General features: G+C 36.5%; 1 protein-coding gene across 3 annotated transcripts in view; it reads right to left on the bottom strand.

Annotated features, from left to right (window-relative positions):
- The window catches only part of ADAMTS6 (ADAM metallopeptidase with thrombospondin type 1 motif 6), a 353,046-nt gene that overhangs the window by 61,590 nt on the left and 273,324 nt on the right, over nucleotides 1-18,132 (bottom strand). For 2 of the 3 annotated variants that reach the window (XM_056824863.1, XM_056824862.1), the window contains 6 exons: nucleotides 13,899-14,001; nucleotides 8,732-8,865; nucleotides 6,882-7,005; nucleotides 5,595-5,675; nucleotides 2,496-2,659; nucleotides 1,846-1,984 (listed from right to left, as the gene is read on the bottom strand). In XM_056824863.1, the coding sequence (XP_056680841.1) occupies nucleotides 1,846-1,984; nucleotides 2,496-2,659; nucleotides 5,595-5,675; nucleotides 6,882-7,005; nucleotides 8,732-8,865; nucleotides 13,899-14,001 (745 nt within the window). Of the gene's footprint in view, nucleotides 1-1,075; nucleotides 1,165-1,845; nucleotides 1,985-2,495; nucleotides 2,660-5,594; nucleotides 5,676-6,881; nucleotides 7,006-8,731; nucleotides 8,866-13,898; nucleotides 14,002-18,132 lie in introns of all 3 variants that reach the window. The other variant, XR_008917943.1, reaches the window with a different exon arrangement.

The following is an 18,132-nucleotide window of genomic DNA, read 5'->3' as shown; positions in this document are numbered from 1 at the left end:
TAGCAGTCTATCATATCCTTGAAGATTCTAATTGTTTCCCTTCTACCTTCTCTTCTCTAGGCTAATCATTCTCAGAGGTATTTAGAACTTCCTCACAGAATTTCTTAATCCTTAAATTATTTTCCATTTCCTTTGGACCCTACAAAAATTCTCCACATCTTACTTCAATTGCAAGGCCCCAAACTGGATACACCACCTAATAAATGCTTCTTTGCATGTGGAAAAAGTTGTAAAGTGAGTTTATAAACCAAATACAAAGGAATTCACATGGAAAGCAGAGAGCTAGCTAGATGCATGAATGCCATTAAAATAGAATTCAATGGCATAAAATTTAAACCATAATTCACCAGAAATATTTCTTACTTTCCTAAAAGAAAAGGTCAGTGCCCTGTAATATCTGTCTGCCACACACCCATGACACAAAATGAGAAAGCATGCAAAACCTGATCATCTTGAGGAAACCTCTGAATATGCCCTAAATCACACACGACATGGTTTCATAACACCTATAGACTAGAGGAAAAAGTTAGTATGCTTAGTTCATTGGCCTTTCATTTCTTTTTCAGGATTTGTTCTTTTTCTATATGCTGCTTACCAATGATTCAATTGTATTTAATCAAGGAGGTGACTAACAAAACCAATAGTTAATTCTATCCAACCCTACACAAAGCTGAACCTAGATTATCACAATCATTTCTGTGGCCCAAACTCTCTAATACCATGAGAGGAGGATATCTTTGGGTTCTCAGTAGGAATGAAATTTATGAGAATGAAGTCCAAATGAAGTCATATGTCTACAGGACAAGGAAGAGGAAATAAACATTAGAAGAATTAGGGGAGTTCCTTTTTTTGTCCCTTAACTTTCCTCAGTACTAAATTATCACTAGTCAAAATTTGGAGATTTCTCAAATTTGGTAAGGTATGGTGAGGTGCTCTACAAGATTTAAGACCAGGGTTGAGGAGTAAATTTAAGTCCCTCATTCCCTTGTCTGCTGGAATCAGGGGGTTTGGTGGAGGCGATGCATTTAGTTTCCAGAGAGAAGAAAGATGCTGTTCACACAGCTCTTCTACTCACCAGTCCATGCAGCAGCAATGGTGTTGGCTTTGAAGGAAGCCAACTGTCCTGCTCTCCCAGCCAGAGGTAAAGAATTGCATTGGTGGCCACTAGAGGGAGGAGGATTAGGAATACAGTAAATTGTTGGGAAAAGGCACCCATGAAAAATGTACATGGGACAACCAACACATCACCAACCACCACCTTGCAGCTACCTCTCTGAGGGACCTCTATGGGGTTGGCATATACCATTAACCCAGAGACCCAGTCACTGCTGAAGGTTTCCCAGTCTTTCCCTTTTATCTTTGGGGGCTGGCGGGGAAAAGAGCCTAAATTGGATCATGAGAAGCACACATACACACACATACACACATGCACACACCCATACACTATCATTGCCCACCCCCACCCCCTATTTACAGGCAGTCTCAACTGTGCTTTAGGATTCTTGCTTATTTCCTTACTTAAACCTTCTGATGTCCTTTATCAAGAAAGCTCTCGAGAAAAGCAAACAGCCCAACTTCAAGATAGTCTTGGGAGAAGCATCAGCAGAGAGAGACACTCACTGTGCCAAGATGTATTTTTACCAACAAATCTGTACAAATTACATGAAGTTGAAAACAAACGAAATATAATATAATGAAAGCAAATTTTCTTTTGCTCAAGGATAGCTTGAAGCAGACCTGCAAGAGATGTTTTAATTAGCTCCTTACACAAACACAAAGCACAGCCCAGAGTGTATTGGGTCATCCATCCTGCCCTTCCATTGGGCTGCCTAGTGGGGATCTTACCTCCAGCACAAGTAGCTGAACATTCTGACCAAGGCTGATGATTCCATGCAAAGCCAACTTCATTGTCTCCACTGCCGGTGCGAGTGATAGGAACGTTGAATTTATATCTAATCCCCAAATTCTGTTCCTGAAGTAGAATCTGACATTGAAAACAACTGGTTAAGCTACAATTAAAACAGCAAATACAGTGCCACTATCAATGACAATTTCAGCTTGATCTCTCTTCAACTTGTTCTGTGGATGGGCGATAGTGGAAAGTTATTAGAGGCCTTAATGAGTCTTTCAAATAGGCCCAAAGTAAGTTTGAGATAATATAGATAATATACTGATTTTTTAAAAATCTCCATTATGAAGGTGATTTTTTTTCACCCACCACCTGCATCTGGTCAGTTCTATTAACTTTCCTATTTAAATAGAAACATATTAATCGTGCAATCATTAAAAATTCACAGATATACATATTATATTCTTATGGAACAAATATTAGACTTGAAGTCAGGAAACCTTGTCACTGTCAGAAGTTGTATGCCCTTGGGCAAGTCACCTAGTTTTTATATGCCTTAATTTCCCCACCTATGAAAATGGGAATAGTACCCACTCCCTTCCTTTCTCAAAGGAAGACAAAATAGAGAATAGATTGACCAGTTTACCATGATGATGAGATTTTCTGAGGTGGGACCAAGGGCTTCCAGTGACTCTGGTTCATCAGTTGGCCTCTTGTAATGGAAAGCTGTTCCAGCAACATCAAACTTCCTTGGCCAGTCTATAGTCCAAGCACCATTAATATAGTAGTCATCTCCTTCAGATTTTAAAGCTTAAAAAGAACAAGTTAACAAATCTGAAATGCCAGTTAATCTTGTGCCCCTGGTACCAGACTATACATAATTATCATTTCAGGCAAGAGCATACAGAATAATCAAGTACCACTGAACTGGTCTCATTTTCCTTCAGAATTGGGACTTTGAGACATCTGCAATACACAATTAAAAAATATCTCCCTCATGAAATATGCAGAACCAGGAGAACATTGTACACAGTAATATTAAACAATGATCAATTGTGAAAACTTGGATAGTCTCAGTAATGAAATGACCAGGGACCACCCCCAGAGAAAGAATAGTTGGACTTGGATAGATGTGGATCAGAGAATACAATCTTTCACATCAATGGATTTTATGGTTTTATTTTGGGGTTTTGGTTTTATATGAGTGTTTTCTTACAACAATGACCAATATGGAAGTGTGTTTTGCACAATAATAACAATAAAATGTAAATTTAATTTTAAAAACTATCTCCCCCTCCTGAAGAATATATACCAAGAAAATATGTTTTTACCATTAAGTAATTTCACTAGTTTGTGTTGCAAGTTTTAAATATTTTACCCATGTGCTCAAATAATCAAAGAAATGGAAAGATAGCTAGATGGTCTTAGGACATCCAATTTCCCAAAATCCTACCCGGGTTCCTTCTAATTACAAAATATTTTTAAACTTCCTCAGCAACCAATTAGGTAGAGATATTTAAGACTGAGAAGAGAAAACGCCAGGTGGGCATGGCAGCTGGCTTCAAATATTCAAAAAGTTTTCATATGTGGGAGACCCAAGGCCTAGACAAGGAAGAAAGTTATAATGGACATATATTGTTGGCTTGATCTACATAAAAATACCCTAATTATTAGAACTATCCAAAAATGGAAGGGCGTGTTTCAAGAGGAAGTTCTCCATCGCTTGTCACCAACTTGGGCTGAGGATACCCAATCACTTGTTACAGATGTAAAAAGGATCCAGGTTTCTAGAGGGATTGGATAACCCATGAAGTTCCTTCTAATGTTAATGTCAGGGTTCCATGAATATCCATTTTCTTCCCTTTCTAATACCTTCCATCTTCACTCTTCCCTCTGATATACTGTGGAAGTAAGTTTAAATTTCTTAAAGGAATTTGACCTTTTGGCACATACACATGTCAAGATGAATTTAAAGATAATCGATTCTGCTAGGTCTTAGATTTGTTTTCATTTGAGTGTGAAGCATTATTTGCTAAGGTTTTGCAGTCTTTCTCAAAACTATATATGCCCTTTATTTTAAAAATAAAAAATGAATAAAGATGAATAAAGACAGCCACTATTTGCATTCAGATGGCAGAACGAGAAGCTTCACTGGAATATGACACAATAGCTAGCTTCAATTATTTGTAGGTTAGCCAAGTGAAAAAGGCATTAGATTTCTTATACTTGGCCCTGGAAGGCAGAACATGGAGTAATCAATGGTTGCAGAGGAACAGATTTCAGATATTGGCACATCTGTGGAAGACATTCCTAAGAAATAAAGCTGATCAGAATTGACTGTGTTGTGGAGCAGGTTCCCAGCATTGAAGGAAACTATATGAATGCTTAACAGGAATGGCAAAGAAGACATTCCTCCTCAACTATGAGTTGGACTAGCTGACCTCTGAAATCCCTTTCAGCTCTGAGCTCCAGGTTCTATGACTTACTTGTGCCTCAGTTTCCTCCACTACTAGGAAAATGGAACATGTGCTAGGAAACACCTAATCAACATTGCCATAAAGAATTTCATAAACATGGCAAATGTTTTACAAATAAATCCTTAATAACAACTGTTTCCTAGAATTGAGAAATGCCTGACTTGAGTTGGGTTTCTCTGTTGGGTTGGGGTTGCATGGGAATAGCCTAGGAGATGTGGAATAACTGGTAAAGAGTGATATTAGAAAAAAAGCAAGGGGGAGAGAGTACTAGAAATTGGATTTCTCTTCAGGGTACTGCTAGTACAGGAAGCAATCTGTATGAATTAAATATACAGGAGATCACCAGATCTCAGAAGTCTCACCTACGAGGGGTCACAAAGTTATATGTCTTACTGTGCCAGCATAGCAAGTGAGATTCCTGACCAATGGTGATCAAAGGAGGGACTGAAGTGAAACCCTGGCCAATTAGAAAATCTTAGGGAAATGGTTTAGACTGAGCTTAAAAAGCCAGAGTGTGTGAAGCAGGCATTCTCTGCCATTTGGGGGCTTGTAAAAGTTTTCAGCCCTCCTGGTGCTTATCTATATAAGCCATTTCTGGCGAGCAGTGTAGTAGGTAGTTGGCCAGGCAGGGATCAGGGCTAGTCTCTTGGGCACTAATCCCTTCCTGAACTCAAGTCCACTCCTTGGTTGGCCTTAATTTGTCTGGCCTTATCATGTGGTTAGCTGGACCCATGGGGAATCTAAGACCTGATAAAGCAGAAGTAACTGGGCTAGGCACTTTGAGTTAGATAATCTGGAAACTTTATTTTTATCTTTCTTTCTCTTTACCAATAAATGCTTACCAAGATTAATTTTTATTCATAATAAATTCTAAATTTTTTGGTGAAAGGAAGGAACCTTCTGAGTTAATAGAAGGAAGAAAGGACCCAAAAATCTAGAAGAGCTGACTGGAGGGGAAAAGATACCATTTTGAAAGCGCCTTTATAATATAGATTTCACAGGAGACAGCGATTGAGCTTGTAAAAGGAGAGAGAACTTTCCAACTAGCCTCTACTACCTCACTTGAGTGGACACAAAAGCCAAACCAGCAGATAAAGGGGATTTATGTTGCTAACTTTTTATTCTTTAAACAGTTTACTTGTGATTGTGTAAAGCAAGTGACTTAGTGACCTGGGACATTACAGTATCTACCCCAAAGCAGAAAGTATTCTCTTTCATGATACCATGTTGCTTTCTTCCCATCACTTTAGTTCTTGAAAACTTCTTACCAATGTAGTTTTTTGACACAGCCACCTCTCTGACTTCAATGTGAACAGAACCTCTTGGAATCTGGACAACTTCCATGTAGCCTGCAACAAAAAAGCAACTGTAATAAACTGTCTACATGTGAAGCCTCAATCAGAAAATAAATCTTACCAATGACTCCTGAGAATGTGTATAGTTTATAAAGTAGATACTGTAATCTCTCTCATCTAAAATTATTTTTGTAATCAGCTTTAAAGTAAGGCCAGAAAACTTATTCTAATGTATATTATTTTTCCCTTTACACACAGTCCTGCATACTCTGCCCTGTTAATATATCAACTTTTAAGGGAATTAATTCAGTAAGATCAAGACATCAACTTCCCATCCCCCAAGAAATAAGATTCTTGTTATTAAAATACAATTATTCAAGGGGCAGCTAAGTGGTCCAACGGAGAGAGAGTCAGGCTTGGAGACAGGAAATCCTAGGTTCAAATTTGACCTCAGACAGTTCCTAAATCTGTGACCCTGGGCAAGTCATTTAATCTCCACTGCCTAGCCTTTATCATTCTTTTGCCATGGAACTGATATGAGCATTGATTCTAAGATGTAAGATAAGAGGTTTTTTTTTTTTTTTCAAGTTATTCAGTGCCTGGATATCCCCTGTACTTCTTAGAACTCTAAAACACTTTATTGGCATCTTTTAGGCTTAACAAATACTGTTTTGTTTCCTATTTCAATGGCAACTTAGATGGTGCAAATAGATAGAGCACTGGGTCTGGAGTCAGGAAGACCTAAATTCAAAATTGGCTTTAAATACTTGCTAACTGTTTTATCCTGGGCAAGTCACTTAAACCTCTGCATGACTCAGCTTCCTTAGCTCTAAAATGGTAATAATAATAATAGCACCTGCCAGTCAGACTTGAAGTGAAGATCAAATGAGATAATATTTGTAAAGTACTTAGCAGAGTTCTGGCACATAACAGGTGCTTAATAAATGTTTGTTTTCTTCCTAGTTCTCTGTTCATTTTTAATCTAAACTAAATAGATTATGATCTCTTTTGAGGGTGAGGAGTTTATCTTGTTACTCAGCACCTAACTGTCTTTAATACGTAGTCGGCACTTAATAATGCTTGTTGGGTTGAACTGAAAATATGAAGCCAGAAAGTCAATAAGTTGAATGAAAATTTAGTAAACAAACAAAAAACAACCTTTGACAACATGCCTAAACTAAAAAAGTAAAAAGTAAAGGAAAAAACAGAAAGATTTCTGAAGTTTGAGAACATAAGGAAGGCTTATCTATATACACTCACCTCCTCTGGGCAATGAATCATTGAAAAACCCTTCAATGGCATCACATGTACTTCCATCCCCTCCACAGACTCGACATCTATCTTCCCTAGCATCAGATCCCAAAATATTGTCACAACCTACATGCTGGAAATAGAACAAAATATTTAGTATGTTACCAAAAATGTTTCTTGGACCCAAACCCCCCAAATTGTATATAGTTTTCCTTTTTGCAGCAAAAAATGATGGTACCACCATCCTTTCACTTCCAATCTACATGCCGACAAATAAGTCTTGAGCCACTACTTCTCAGGAAGGAAGAATAAATTATTCAATGATTCTATAAAAGTGAAAGGCTACAATTCTATTCTAAGCTCTTTTTTTCTGACAATCTTTCTATTTAGAGTTCTATGACTCCATTCCCACCCAAGTCTTCAAACACAAGTCTTGACTACATTTCCCACCCAGTCAGCAGTACTCTTCTCTAAAATGAGAAGGCTCTGTCTTAATCTCACTGAAAAGAGCAAGAGTATAAAGTAAAAAGATTGACTTGTGTTTTGAAATGATGAGTCTGCATTAGATTGAACAAGAGTCAGGGGTCAACTGCCACCGAAACCATCAACAGTTTTGTGACAATTCCACCACACTGTTAAAAGTTAGATGTGACAATCACATATGGGATACATCTTCTTTCATTTCATTTGGTGATGAGGAAGCTAAAGTCTAATTTCCAATTTGATCATTTAAACTCCCATTTTTGTGTACAGAAGGAAGACCATTAGGTACATTTTGGGAATTGAATTTACATGTTTGAATGTCAACTCTTAAAAACAGAGTTTTTGTTTTAAGTTGTGGCTATAAATTCTTAAACCAGATGTGAATATCCTGATAAAGAGCAAAGGGTCATAGAATTAGGGTGACAGGTACATGGAAGTCAGGTACATTGAAAATTCTGATTCGGGGTGTTAATATAAACTAGCAACTCTATCATCAAATGCATAATGGTCTATTTGGAGACAAGGGTGCAAAGATAGCATCTGTTAAGTCTAATAGGATCCTCTGTAAGGGAGCTGTGTGAATTCATTTACCCATCAACCCACAGACTCAGGAACTGAGTTTTATGCAAACTTCTCTTCAAAGCAAAGAAAATCTTATTGAAACATATTGTTATTTTGGTGAATGAAGTCTTTACACTTTCCTAAATATGATAAGTTGATCTTAACCCAGATCCTAGAAAAACTGCACAAATGCTAAACAAGTCTGGTTAATTCTTTAAGGTAAAATATCTCAATAAAGTGAAGGTTAAGTTTTGAATAAACACCATTCTAATCTGTTAAAAAGGGGGCAGAGGAGGAGGAAGAACCTGAAAGCAGTCTCAAACTCTGAGAAAGAATGAAGAATTATGGCATGAGGCAGAATCAAATGCTCTCCCAAGGCACACATATGGCAACCATATGACTAAGAGCTGAAGTGGAAGCACTTCCCACACCAGCTTTTTCTGCCATCTTGTTTGTAAACAACATTGAGGAATAACAAATTATAATTCCACAATGTTTTCATAACTCTAACAAAACAATAGCACTGTAACCAGAGCATTCCAACGAATTTCACTTATATAGTTATTGAATACGAATAGGTTATTAAACACATGGGCCAAAATCTACCTTCAGACCTATTTATATGGTGCCCAGTGGTTTTAATGGGAACTATCTGGTTCTCTTTGAAGATGTACTTCTCTTTAATATTGGTAAGAGTGTAGAGAAGAGGGGAAAAAAATCACAAAAATAGCAAACAATTAACTTTTATTTCCCTGCCTCTCCTTCTTCCCCCCTCAAAAAAGCCCCATCAAAGTAAAATATAATATCTGAGAAACCTTGCATTCTCCATTGATGCAGATATCCAGTGAATCGGCATTGCACTGAGTTCCATCTATCACTGCAGGGGCACGTTCCGTGTAAAAATTGTAACCTTCAGCCAAGCAGTTTAATGCACAGGGCTTCACCCCACCTGGACAAGCACAGTAAGTAGGAGAGAAATCAATTAAGCAGTCATTCTAAAGAAAGGGTAATTTCAGTATCAGCTCTGTCTATTATGCGATTCTCATGGGCATCACATAGCACCTCTTGAATGTATATTCAGATGTGTAGGTTTCTTAACTTCCTTTCAGTCTTTGCTAGAGTTTCTTGTTTGCCAAATTGGGTCCATATCCTCTCTGCCAGTACAACCCTAGGGACCTGCTAAGCAGCTCTAAGATCTGACATCCCAAGTATTTTTAACACAAGTTTTCAGTATGTTGTAGGTCAAAAGTGCTCACAGTAAAGAAGCCTGCCAGTTGGGGGGAAAAATCTAATGAAATAAGGTTTATAGGAAAAAACGAGATAATTAACTTTCTAGACAGGAAGTTCTGTTGAAGATATTGCCACTTGCTATTGAAGTTGGTGAGATCAAGTTTGGAAATATTGTTTCACCAGAACTACTTCTTCGAAGAGCAAAAGAGAAAAAATCTGTTTCTTTCAGGAGAGGATAAATAGAATCTGCACCTGCCTTAACCCTCTCCTTTCCTCCATCATGACTCCAATATAGGAGAAGTGGTAGATAGGAGGAAACTCTTTGATTCCATCTCCTTAATCCATCTTTGTATTGTCAACACTTAGCACATTGCTTTATGACTTTCTTGATTGCATCTAAGCAAGTATTGAAAAATTCAACATAGAACATACATTTGTATTTTTAAAACTTGCTATCTTTTATTCAGATTAAAAGAGGAGCCCCCAGAGCTCCTATGAAGTTCCAATTTGTAGCTAAAGCCTATATGCATTTAGGAGAAGATGGCACAGACAAAGCTCACTTTTAAAATGGGCAGCTATTGTGCATCTGAAGACTTGAATCTATTTGGGTTAAAGATTTATTAAATGTCTACTGTCTAAGGTCTAGTGCTAGTCACTGGAGAGAAACTTTTTTCCATTACTCAACATATGAAAAAAAAATTCTTTATATGTAATACAGTGTCACTATGAATAACTATCATGATTAAAAGTTGTTGTTGTTGCTGTTTCAATATTAGAGAAAAGAAGCTGGCCCTCTTTTCTGATGCTGCCATTGCTCATCTGGACTACTTCAATAAACTGCTGTTTGACTCCCCATGTCAGTCCATCTTTCAGTCAGCTAACAAAATGATCTTCCTAAAGCACATCTAACCAAAGATTACCCCTATTCCATAAGCTCCAGGGATTTCCTCTTACTCCCAGGATCAAATATAAAATCCAACAAATATGTTGGATGCTTTATGTTTTTAAAATCTTACCTTCTGTCTTAGAATCAATCTTAAGTATCAGTTCCAGGGCAGAAGGGTGGCAAGGACAAGGCAACAGCGGTTAAGTGACTTGCCCAGGGTCAAATAACTAGGTGTTTGAGGCAAGATTTGAACTCGGGAATTCTTGTCTCCAGGTTTGGCTCTCTATGCACTGAATCATTTAGCTGCCCTAAAAGCAGACAGTTTCAGAGTTGGAAGGGACTCTCAAGACCATCTAGTTCAACCAGCACCTGCGCAAGAATCCACTCTCCAATAAAACCAACAAATGGCCATGCAGCCTTTGCTTAGAGACACTCAGTGTATGAGAACTCCCTCACTCCCAAGGTAGTCCATCCACTTTAAGAAGGCTCCAATTGTTAAGATCTTTCTCCTGATATCAAACCTAAAATTTTCTTGTTGTAAACCCCCAACTCAATGCTCCTGATCTCTAGGCCAAATGGAACAAATTTAGTGCTTTCTTGAATATAACTTCAAATATTTAAACACAACCAATTTTGCCTTGACCCTGAGACTAACTTTTCCCCTGAGGGGAAATAACCCTCCCTCTCTCCAACCAGTCCTCATATGCGAAGAACCTTGAGTTCTAGTAGTTGTCCTTTGAAGGGTCTCCAGATTATCAAAATACTTCTTAAAATGGGATGTCTAAAAATTAATGATACTCTATATGTGTTCTGATCAGTTCTCCCTCCTTAATCCTGTACATTATAGCTGTTGAAGCAAACTAAAATTGCATTAGCTTTCTGTATTGACCTGTATTAAGAGCTTGCAATTCACTAAAACCCCTTTGAACTTTTTTTAGACAAATTGCAATATTGCCATACCCTTCTCATCTTGTACTTAAGAAATAGATTTCTTTTAACCAAAGTACAATATTCTTCTATTTATTCCATAAATTATTATTTTAAATTTTATTATTTAAATTTTATTACTATTTTTACTAAATATATCTGTTAAAATATTATTGTTTTACATATTATAATTATAAATATTAATAATAAATTTATTGAAGAAATATTTAATTATAAAATAAATTTTATTATAACTAGTAAATAAATATATGTATTTACTTTAATTAATTAAATATAAAGTATTACATATGAAAATATATTTAAATAACAAATAATATATAAATCTAAGTAAATATTAATATAATAATTGATGAAACAGTATTTGATTAATATAATGATTTATTAAATAAATTAAATTTCCTCTTACTAGATTTGAATCCTTCCTTCATGAATTTAAAAGTTCTGTACAGACATGATTCAATGAAGTTCTACAAATCACCAGCTTTTTGGAAGGAAATGTTTAATAATAATTAAAATCTGGCAGAGCAAGCAAAATCATCTTGAAAAAGATCAGAACATGAGTTCACTAACGTCAGTTTCAGTCCTTCACATCAGTTCACACAGTTTCTAAGTATGCTGTGTAATTATTATGAAGAATGGATTCCAGGACATATTTTTGCTGAGTGTTACCAGCATGCTGTTAACTCAGGCATCTCAGAGCTCAAAGAGTAACTAGGTTCCTTCTTTAGGTGATGGACCAAGCTATTAATATTGTTCTTAAATCCCTCATAAATAAGAACTCTTTAAATTCCTGTGACACTTTCCTGGATTTCCTCACCATTCATCCACTCTACGTATTTTCTAACTTTTAATTATATTGGTACAGAATCCAATAGGGCTTAACCTTGACATGGTTAGATTTTTAAAAAAAATAAGACGGCCAGAAAAAGGTCTTTTTGTATTCTGCTAATCCCTTGAAGTGTTATGCCATGGAAAGAGCCAACAAGATATGGAGTCTCTCTTGATGACTTTATGGTAATGATAAGAGAAAACTCTGCATTATCTCAAGGCACCCCAATGAATATGAGCCTCAGAGTAACAGTGAGGAAGCAAGAAAAAGTGTTGGACCTAGCCTAGCAGTTGGGCCACTCATGTTTCAAATCCCAGGTCTCCCTAAAGCTTGGTTTCCTCATTTCCTCATTTGTAAAATGGGGATAACAATATTCTCAGTACCTACATTTATAAGGTTGTGAGGCTCAAATGATATAATCTATGTAAAACTCTTTAAGAACTCTAAAATGCTAAATAAATGTTGGTTATTATTATCAGTGTTAACCATCTGCCCAAACTGCACCCATCTCACAGCAAAGATGTAGAACTGATGCTTACTAAAGGGAGTGAGCATTTATATGGTAACTGTTAAGTGCCTTTTACAAATGTTATCTCCTTTGATCTTCACAACTCTGTGAGGCAGGTTCTGTTATTCTACTCATGTTACAGTAGAAGCAACTGAGGCAGACAGAGATTAAGTGACTTGTCATGAGATCAGACAGATAGTGAGGGTCTGAAGTTGGATTTGAATTCAGGTCTTCCTGATTCCAAGACCAGAGTTCCATCCACTATTCAACCTACCTTGCAGAGGTTATTCTCGAAGGGTCAGTTTAAACTCACTTGGAATTTGGGTTGAATATACAAAATGTTCTTCAGGCAACCAGGTGGTGTGGTGGATTGAGGACCTGGAACCAGGAAGACCTGAGTTCTGAGATCTTCTTTTAGGTCCTTACTTACTAGTTGTGTGACTGGACAAATCATTTAGCCCCTATGTGCCTTAATCCACTAAAGAAGAAAATGGCAAACCATTCCAGGATCTTTGCCAAGAAAACCTCTTAGATAGTATGGTCCACAAGGCCATGAAAAGTCAAACATGACTGAATGAATAACTGAACAACAACAACTTTTAGATTATTCCAAAAATGGCAGTGACTAATGATCTGGTTTGTGAATTATCCAGACTGCTTACTTTTCCTCTTGTTTCTGATGCCCATTTTTTGTCTTCATTTTGATGTTTTTATTTTGTCACTTTCTTTAAAAAGTGGACAAGTAATGTAAATAAAAAGAGAAACTCAGATCAATTACTTTTCCTTCTTGTTTGCAATTCATGATAAAGATTTTGTGAGTAGTGAAAAGAAAGTTTGGGCATCAGTTAGGGTTTTTGATTATCCATTCATCAGTAAGTGATCAACAAGATTCTAACAGCAAAGCCCAGTGGTAAAGGTCCAGAGCTTCTTTTCCCACCTGTGAGAAGTTTAAATATTAACTAGCTGATTATTCCCTAGAAGAATTTCCTCCCCTGACTTAGGATCAATCAATAACAGTCCCTGAGGTCCAGGCTCCCCATTCCCTTCCCCCAGTGCTTGGTCCTGCTAGACCCAGAGAAAAACCCTGTAAAAAAAGCATCTGATTTTACTGATTTAGGGCTATAGAGTATCCAGTTCCCCATGAGGCCCCTATGTTAGGCGCAGGTCCAACCAGAGGAATCTGACCAGCTTCCACAATCTTCCCTGACCTCCCTTAATTTTGTGGGTATCTTCCCTTAATAAAGTTTGCTTGCCATCTTACTGTGAGCTCTGTATCTCCTAACAGAAGACTGTGGTATGCCAAACTTCCAAAGGCTATGTTAAGACTCATAAATATGCCACTATTTTGTGTAAATCCGGACCTCCCCTTTAAGTGATTTCGTACTCATGAAACCAAATTAATAGATTACTTTATGATTTCCATCAACTGAACTAACCTGGGAGCCTTAATAAATGTCCCCACAAGAATTACTTTCCAAAGAACACATATCCTGGGACTGGAGAGCATAATTCTCTTTCCTAACACATGTAATGTTGCAAAGACCTCAAGCATGCTGGAGTCTCCACCAAGTTATACATTACCTCCAGTGTAGGGCTTCCAGTTATAATATTTTCCCCGGAAAGGCATATTGTCAAAATCTGCACACTGCTTTTCTCGGAAATCTCGGGATCCTGAAGGGCATGGCTAAAATGAAACAAAAAAAAACCTTCATAAATTCATATTTGTTCAGAAACAGATCAACATCTTGATGGTCTTAATTGCCGTCAGGTTAGCTCACTACTTTTCCTCATGCTATTAATCCTGACCTTCAACACTATTGTTTTGCAATCAGTATTCAGACTGACATCTTTTTTTCAGTCTTAGGTCAGTATGAAGTTATGGAAGTAATTTTAAACAAAGTTAAGTGTTACAACAGTTTTTGTACAACCTGACACTCAGATACGGGTCACAATCCACTTTGCAATCAATCCATCAGGTATCTCCTTATAAACACACGTAAAAACCAGCTGAAGAAATTAAACACAAACTCTTTTTTTTAGTCACACAGTTCTAGGCACAGCTGCTGCAGATGTTCTCCATGAGGAATTTAAGGGATCAAAAGGTAGGTTTGCAACCTGACATTCAGCACTATTAATTGTGGTTTCAAGAACTACCATTATAGTTGTTTACTGGCTATCCCTGACAAAAACCATATTTTAGAGCTGGGGATGAGACTGAGTGAAGTATTTGACCTCAAATTTAAACACATTCAAATGTAAAGAATTTGGGTACATGGAGAATTACATTAAGCTTATTAACACCATCAAAGAAAAAATACACTAAGTGGCTCTGAAATGTGTGTGTGATGGGTATACACACAAAAAAGGAAAGACAAGGGTTGCTTCTGGATGCTATTCTTTTGTGTAACATAGCAAGAAAGAAAAAACATTGCCTATCTACCTATAGCTCAATTCCATACAACATGGCTACTATGAAAAGAACCTGGATCTGGAGTCAGAGGGCTTGGGTTCAAATCCCAACTTTGCCGTTTACTAAGTGTGATCTTGGGCAAGTGACTGAATTCATCTGGTCCTCAGTTTCCACATCTATAAAATCAGAAGATTCATAAGACCAAGTGGTACAAACTTAAATAGAAATGGTGGCCACTAAATTCTACATAAGGATATTGGCTTAGGAAACCACATAAAAATATGTGTTATTGTATTTTTAATTAATGTATTTAAATATTTCCAATCATTTCATAATCTGGTTCAGGGGTTTGCAGGCTGCCACATGTTTGACATATCTATATGACCTCTAAAGTTTCTTCAGTCTTTTAATTTATGATTCTAAGATTCTCCAAATAAACTTCTAATTCACAGAGTTCAAAGTGTAACATCTTGTAGTATTTGAACCTTGTGACCTAATTTGACTTACCATTTCTGCTTCTACAGCTACCACACTTAAAATATTAAGTTATAAGCTTTTGAAGTACTGATTAAGAAAACAGTTTTCATGAATTGAGAGCCAGGCCTGGAGATGGAAGGTCCTGGGTTCAAATTTGCCTTCACAAACTTCCTACCTGTATGAACCTGGACAAGACACTTAACCCCCACTGCTTAGCCCTTACTACTCTTCTGCCTTAGGACCAATACATAGTATTGATTCTAATATGGAAGGTAAGGGTTAAAATATATATGCACATATTTAGACACAAATATATATGTATATATTTACATATACATCTATATTTTTATATCTACATGTGTATATTTCCCTCAAATATGAATGGAATATGTCATCAGACTAAAATCTCTAATTGCAAATAGATGCTGAGCACATTACTGGCAATCAACAATTCATCATGAAGGTTATTTTACTACCCACTTATGTCTCCTGAATTTCCACATTTACTTATTTTGTGTCACTTTCTAAAGTGGATCCATTGAAAAAAAGAGAATTTTACACCACATGCAATTTTTTTAAAAAGTATTTCTCACCACATGGAAATAGTTGCATCCCCATCATACTATGCTATATTTCTTACCCAATCAAGTCTAAAACTTCAGGATTTGAGAATGGTGGCATCCATTCTAGTCTTTTTTGGGAGCCCCAAACTTTAGAATACTTTTAGGAATACTAAGAGCCTGAGTCATGGTGCCAATAAATCTATGTGTCAAATTACTCTTCTCACTTCCAACTAACAAGAATCTAAAATAACAATGCACCTCAGATGATGTGGGACATCATGCTAGAAGGATGTGCTTCCAAGACCCATTTGCTCCATTTGCCTACTACTCTCTGGCATCACCAGATAACACTGATAATGTTTCCCCTTCACTGGATTTTGTTTTTCAAGCTACCCCACTTGCTTGCTTTTGAAGAGGCAATTCATTTGAAGTTTCCCACATCCTTTTGGCCACAAGTTTTTAGTTCTTAAAACTCAATCAATAGGCATTAAGCCAGCACCCATTATATTTATGCTGCACTGGGTGTGATGGGGTTATGGTTCTTGCAGTGTACTTGGAACAACAGGTTGTACAATGAAAGTAGATGAAAGAAATAGAGAAAAATCTCAAGATAACCCACACAGAGTATAGGGAAAAACAAGTTAAAGAAAAGATTGGGATGAGGTAGTGCTAATCAGGAAAATTTCTTGTAGTTAACAGGTCTGGAGCTGAGTGCTAAAGGAATATTAAGAACTAGATTAAAAAAGTGAAAAAAGTTTTCCATAAAGAATCTGAACAAGGGAGCAACTGGGTCGCATAGAGGGTAGAGTGCCACGCCTAGAGATGGAAGGACCAAGGTTCAAATCTGGCATTTCCTAGCTGTGTGACTCTGGGCAAGCCACTTAACTCCCATTGCCCAGTCTTTACTGCTCTTCTGCCTTGGAACCAATACTTGGTATGATTCCAAGATGGAAGGAAGGGTTTATTAAACAAAAGAATACAAACAAAAGCATGAAGGCAAGAAGGTACAGTTATAACTTTTTGGTCTCAGAATCTCTTGACACTCTGGAAAATTATTGAGGATCCCAAAGAGCTTATGTTCATGTGGATTAAATCTGTCAATAATTATCATATTAGAAATTAAAATGTATTAATATTATCATAAAGTTTTGTCTTTGAAAAATCCTGAAAGTATTAAGGATCCTCAAACAACACTTTGAGAACCACTGGTGTAGAAAATGGAATACCATTATGACTGAGGCAGAGGAAGTAGTAAAAGGAGATGAAATCTGTTGAGTAATATAGGAACTGCTTAATGGACTGAAAATAAAACATTTTTATTGTGTTTTAAAAGGACCTATTTTAAGGATCTGAGTAACAATATATGTGTAACTCAGTGAAATTGCTGGTCAACTCTGGGGGTGGGGGAGAAAAGAGGAGACAACAAGAATCATATAACCATGCAGAAAAAATTTTAAATTTTAATTTAATTTTAAAAATAAAGAACTTGTATTGATATAAAATCTGGGAAAATTACTTTAAAAAATAAACAAACAAGTAAAAGGGTCTATTTTAAAAGTCCCAACTAGAATTTCAGCTTCTACATGAAGTCTTCCTTAACTTCTTAATTCTAGTGCCTTCCCTCCTTAATTATTTTTATTTGTATTTATTTGTTCACATATTGTCTTCCCCATCAGACTGTAAAGTCCTTGAGGGAAAGGACTGTCTTTTTAATCTTTTTGTATCCCTAGCACTTAGCACAGTACCTGGCATATAATACATACTTAAAAATATTGATTGATTGATTGATTGATTATAGGAAAAGAGGATCAAAGATTGTCTTGACAGGCTAGAACAATGGCCTGGAACTAAGGTGAAATTTAATTGCAATTCATGTAAAGTAATATACTCATGTTTGAAAAATCTATAAGAAAGATGTCTAACCAATCTAATCTGAAAAGAACCTATAGTCTTAGTGAACCACAAATTCGATATAAGTTAAAAGTATGAAGTGGTAACCAAATAAGCTAATACAACCTTAGCTGTATATTGGAGACATAAAAAGGAAGGAATAAATTGATCCCTGCCCTGATCACACAACATGTGACTGAATCATGTTACCTTTTAAGAAGAATATAGACTTAAAGTAGGGGGGAGTCTGCTTATAATTAGTACATATTATTGATTTTTAAATATTTTGACAGTTTAAGACAATGAGCTGAAATTAATATGATGAAAGACTCTGCCTCTTCTGGCAGAAAGAGTAGATGACAATTTGTTTGATGATTCTGTAACGTAAACTCTTGTTCTGGAAAGTCTTGAATGAGATGTTCTTGAAGGTTCTTTCCAGTTCACAGAGTATGATTTTTAAGTATCTATAGCAATA

Source organism: Monodelphis domestica, chromosome 3, assembly GCF_027887165.1.
Source record: "Monodelphis domestica isolate mMonDom1 chromosome 3, mMonDom1.pri, whole genome shotgun sequence".
Taxonomy (NCBI): Eukaryota; Metazoa; Chordata; class Mammalia; order Didelphimorphia; family Didelphidae; genus Monodelphis; species Monodelphis domestica.
The sequence above is the reverse complement of the archived record's forward strand: the minus strand, read 5'-3'. Positions and strand labels throughout refer to the sequence as shown.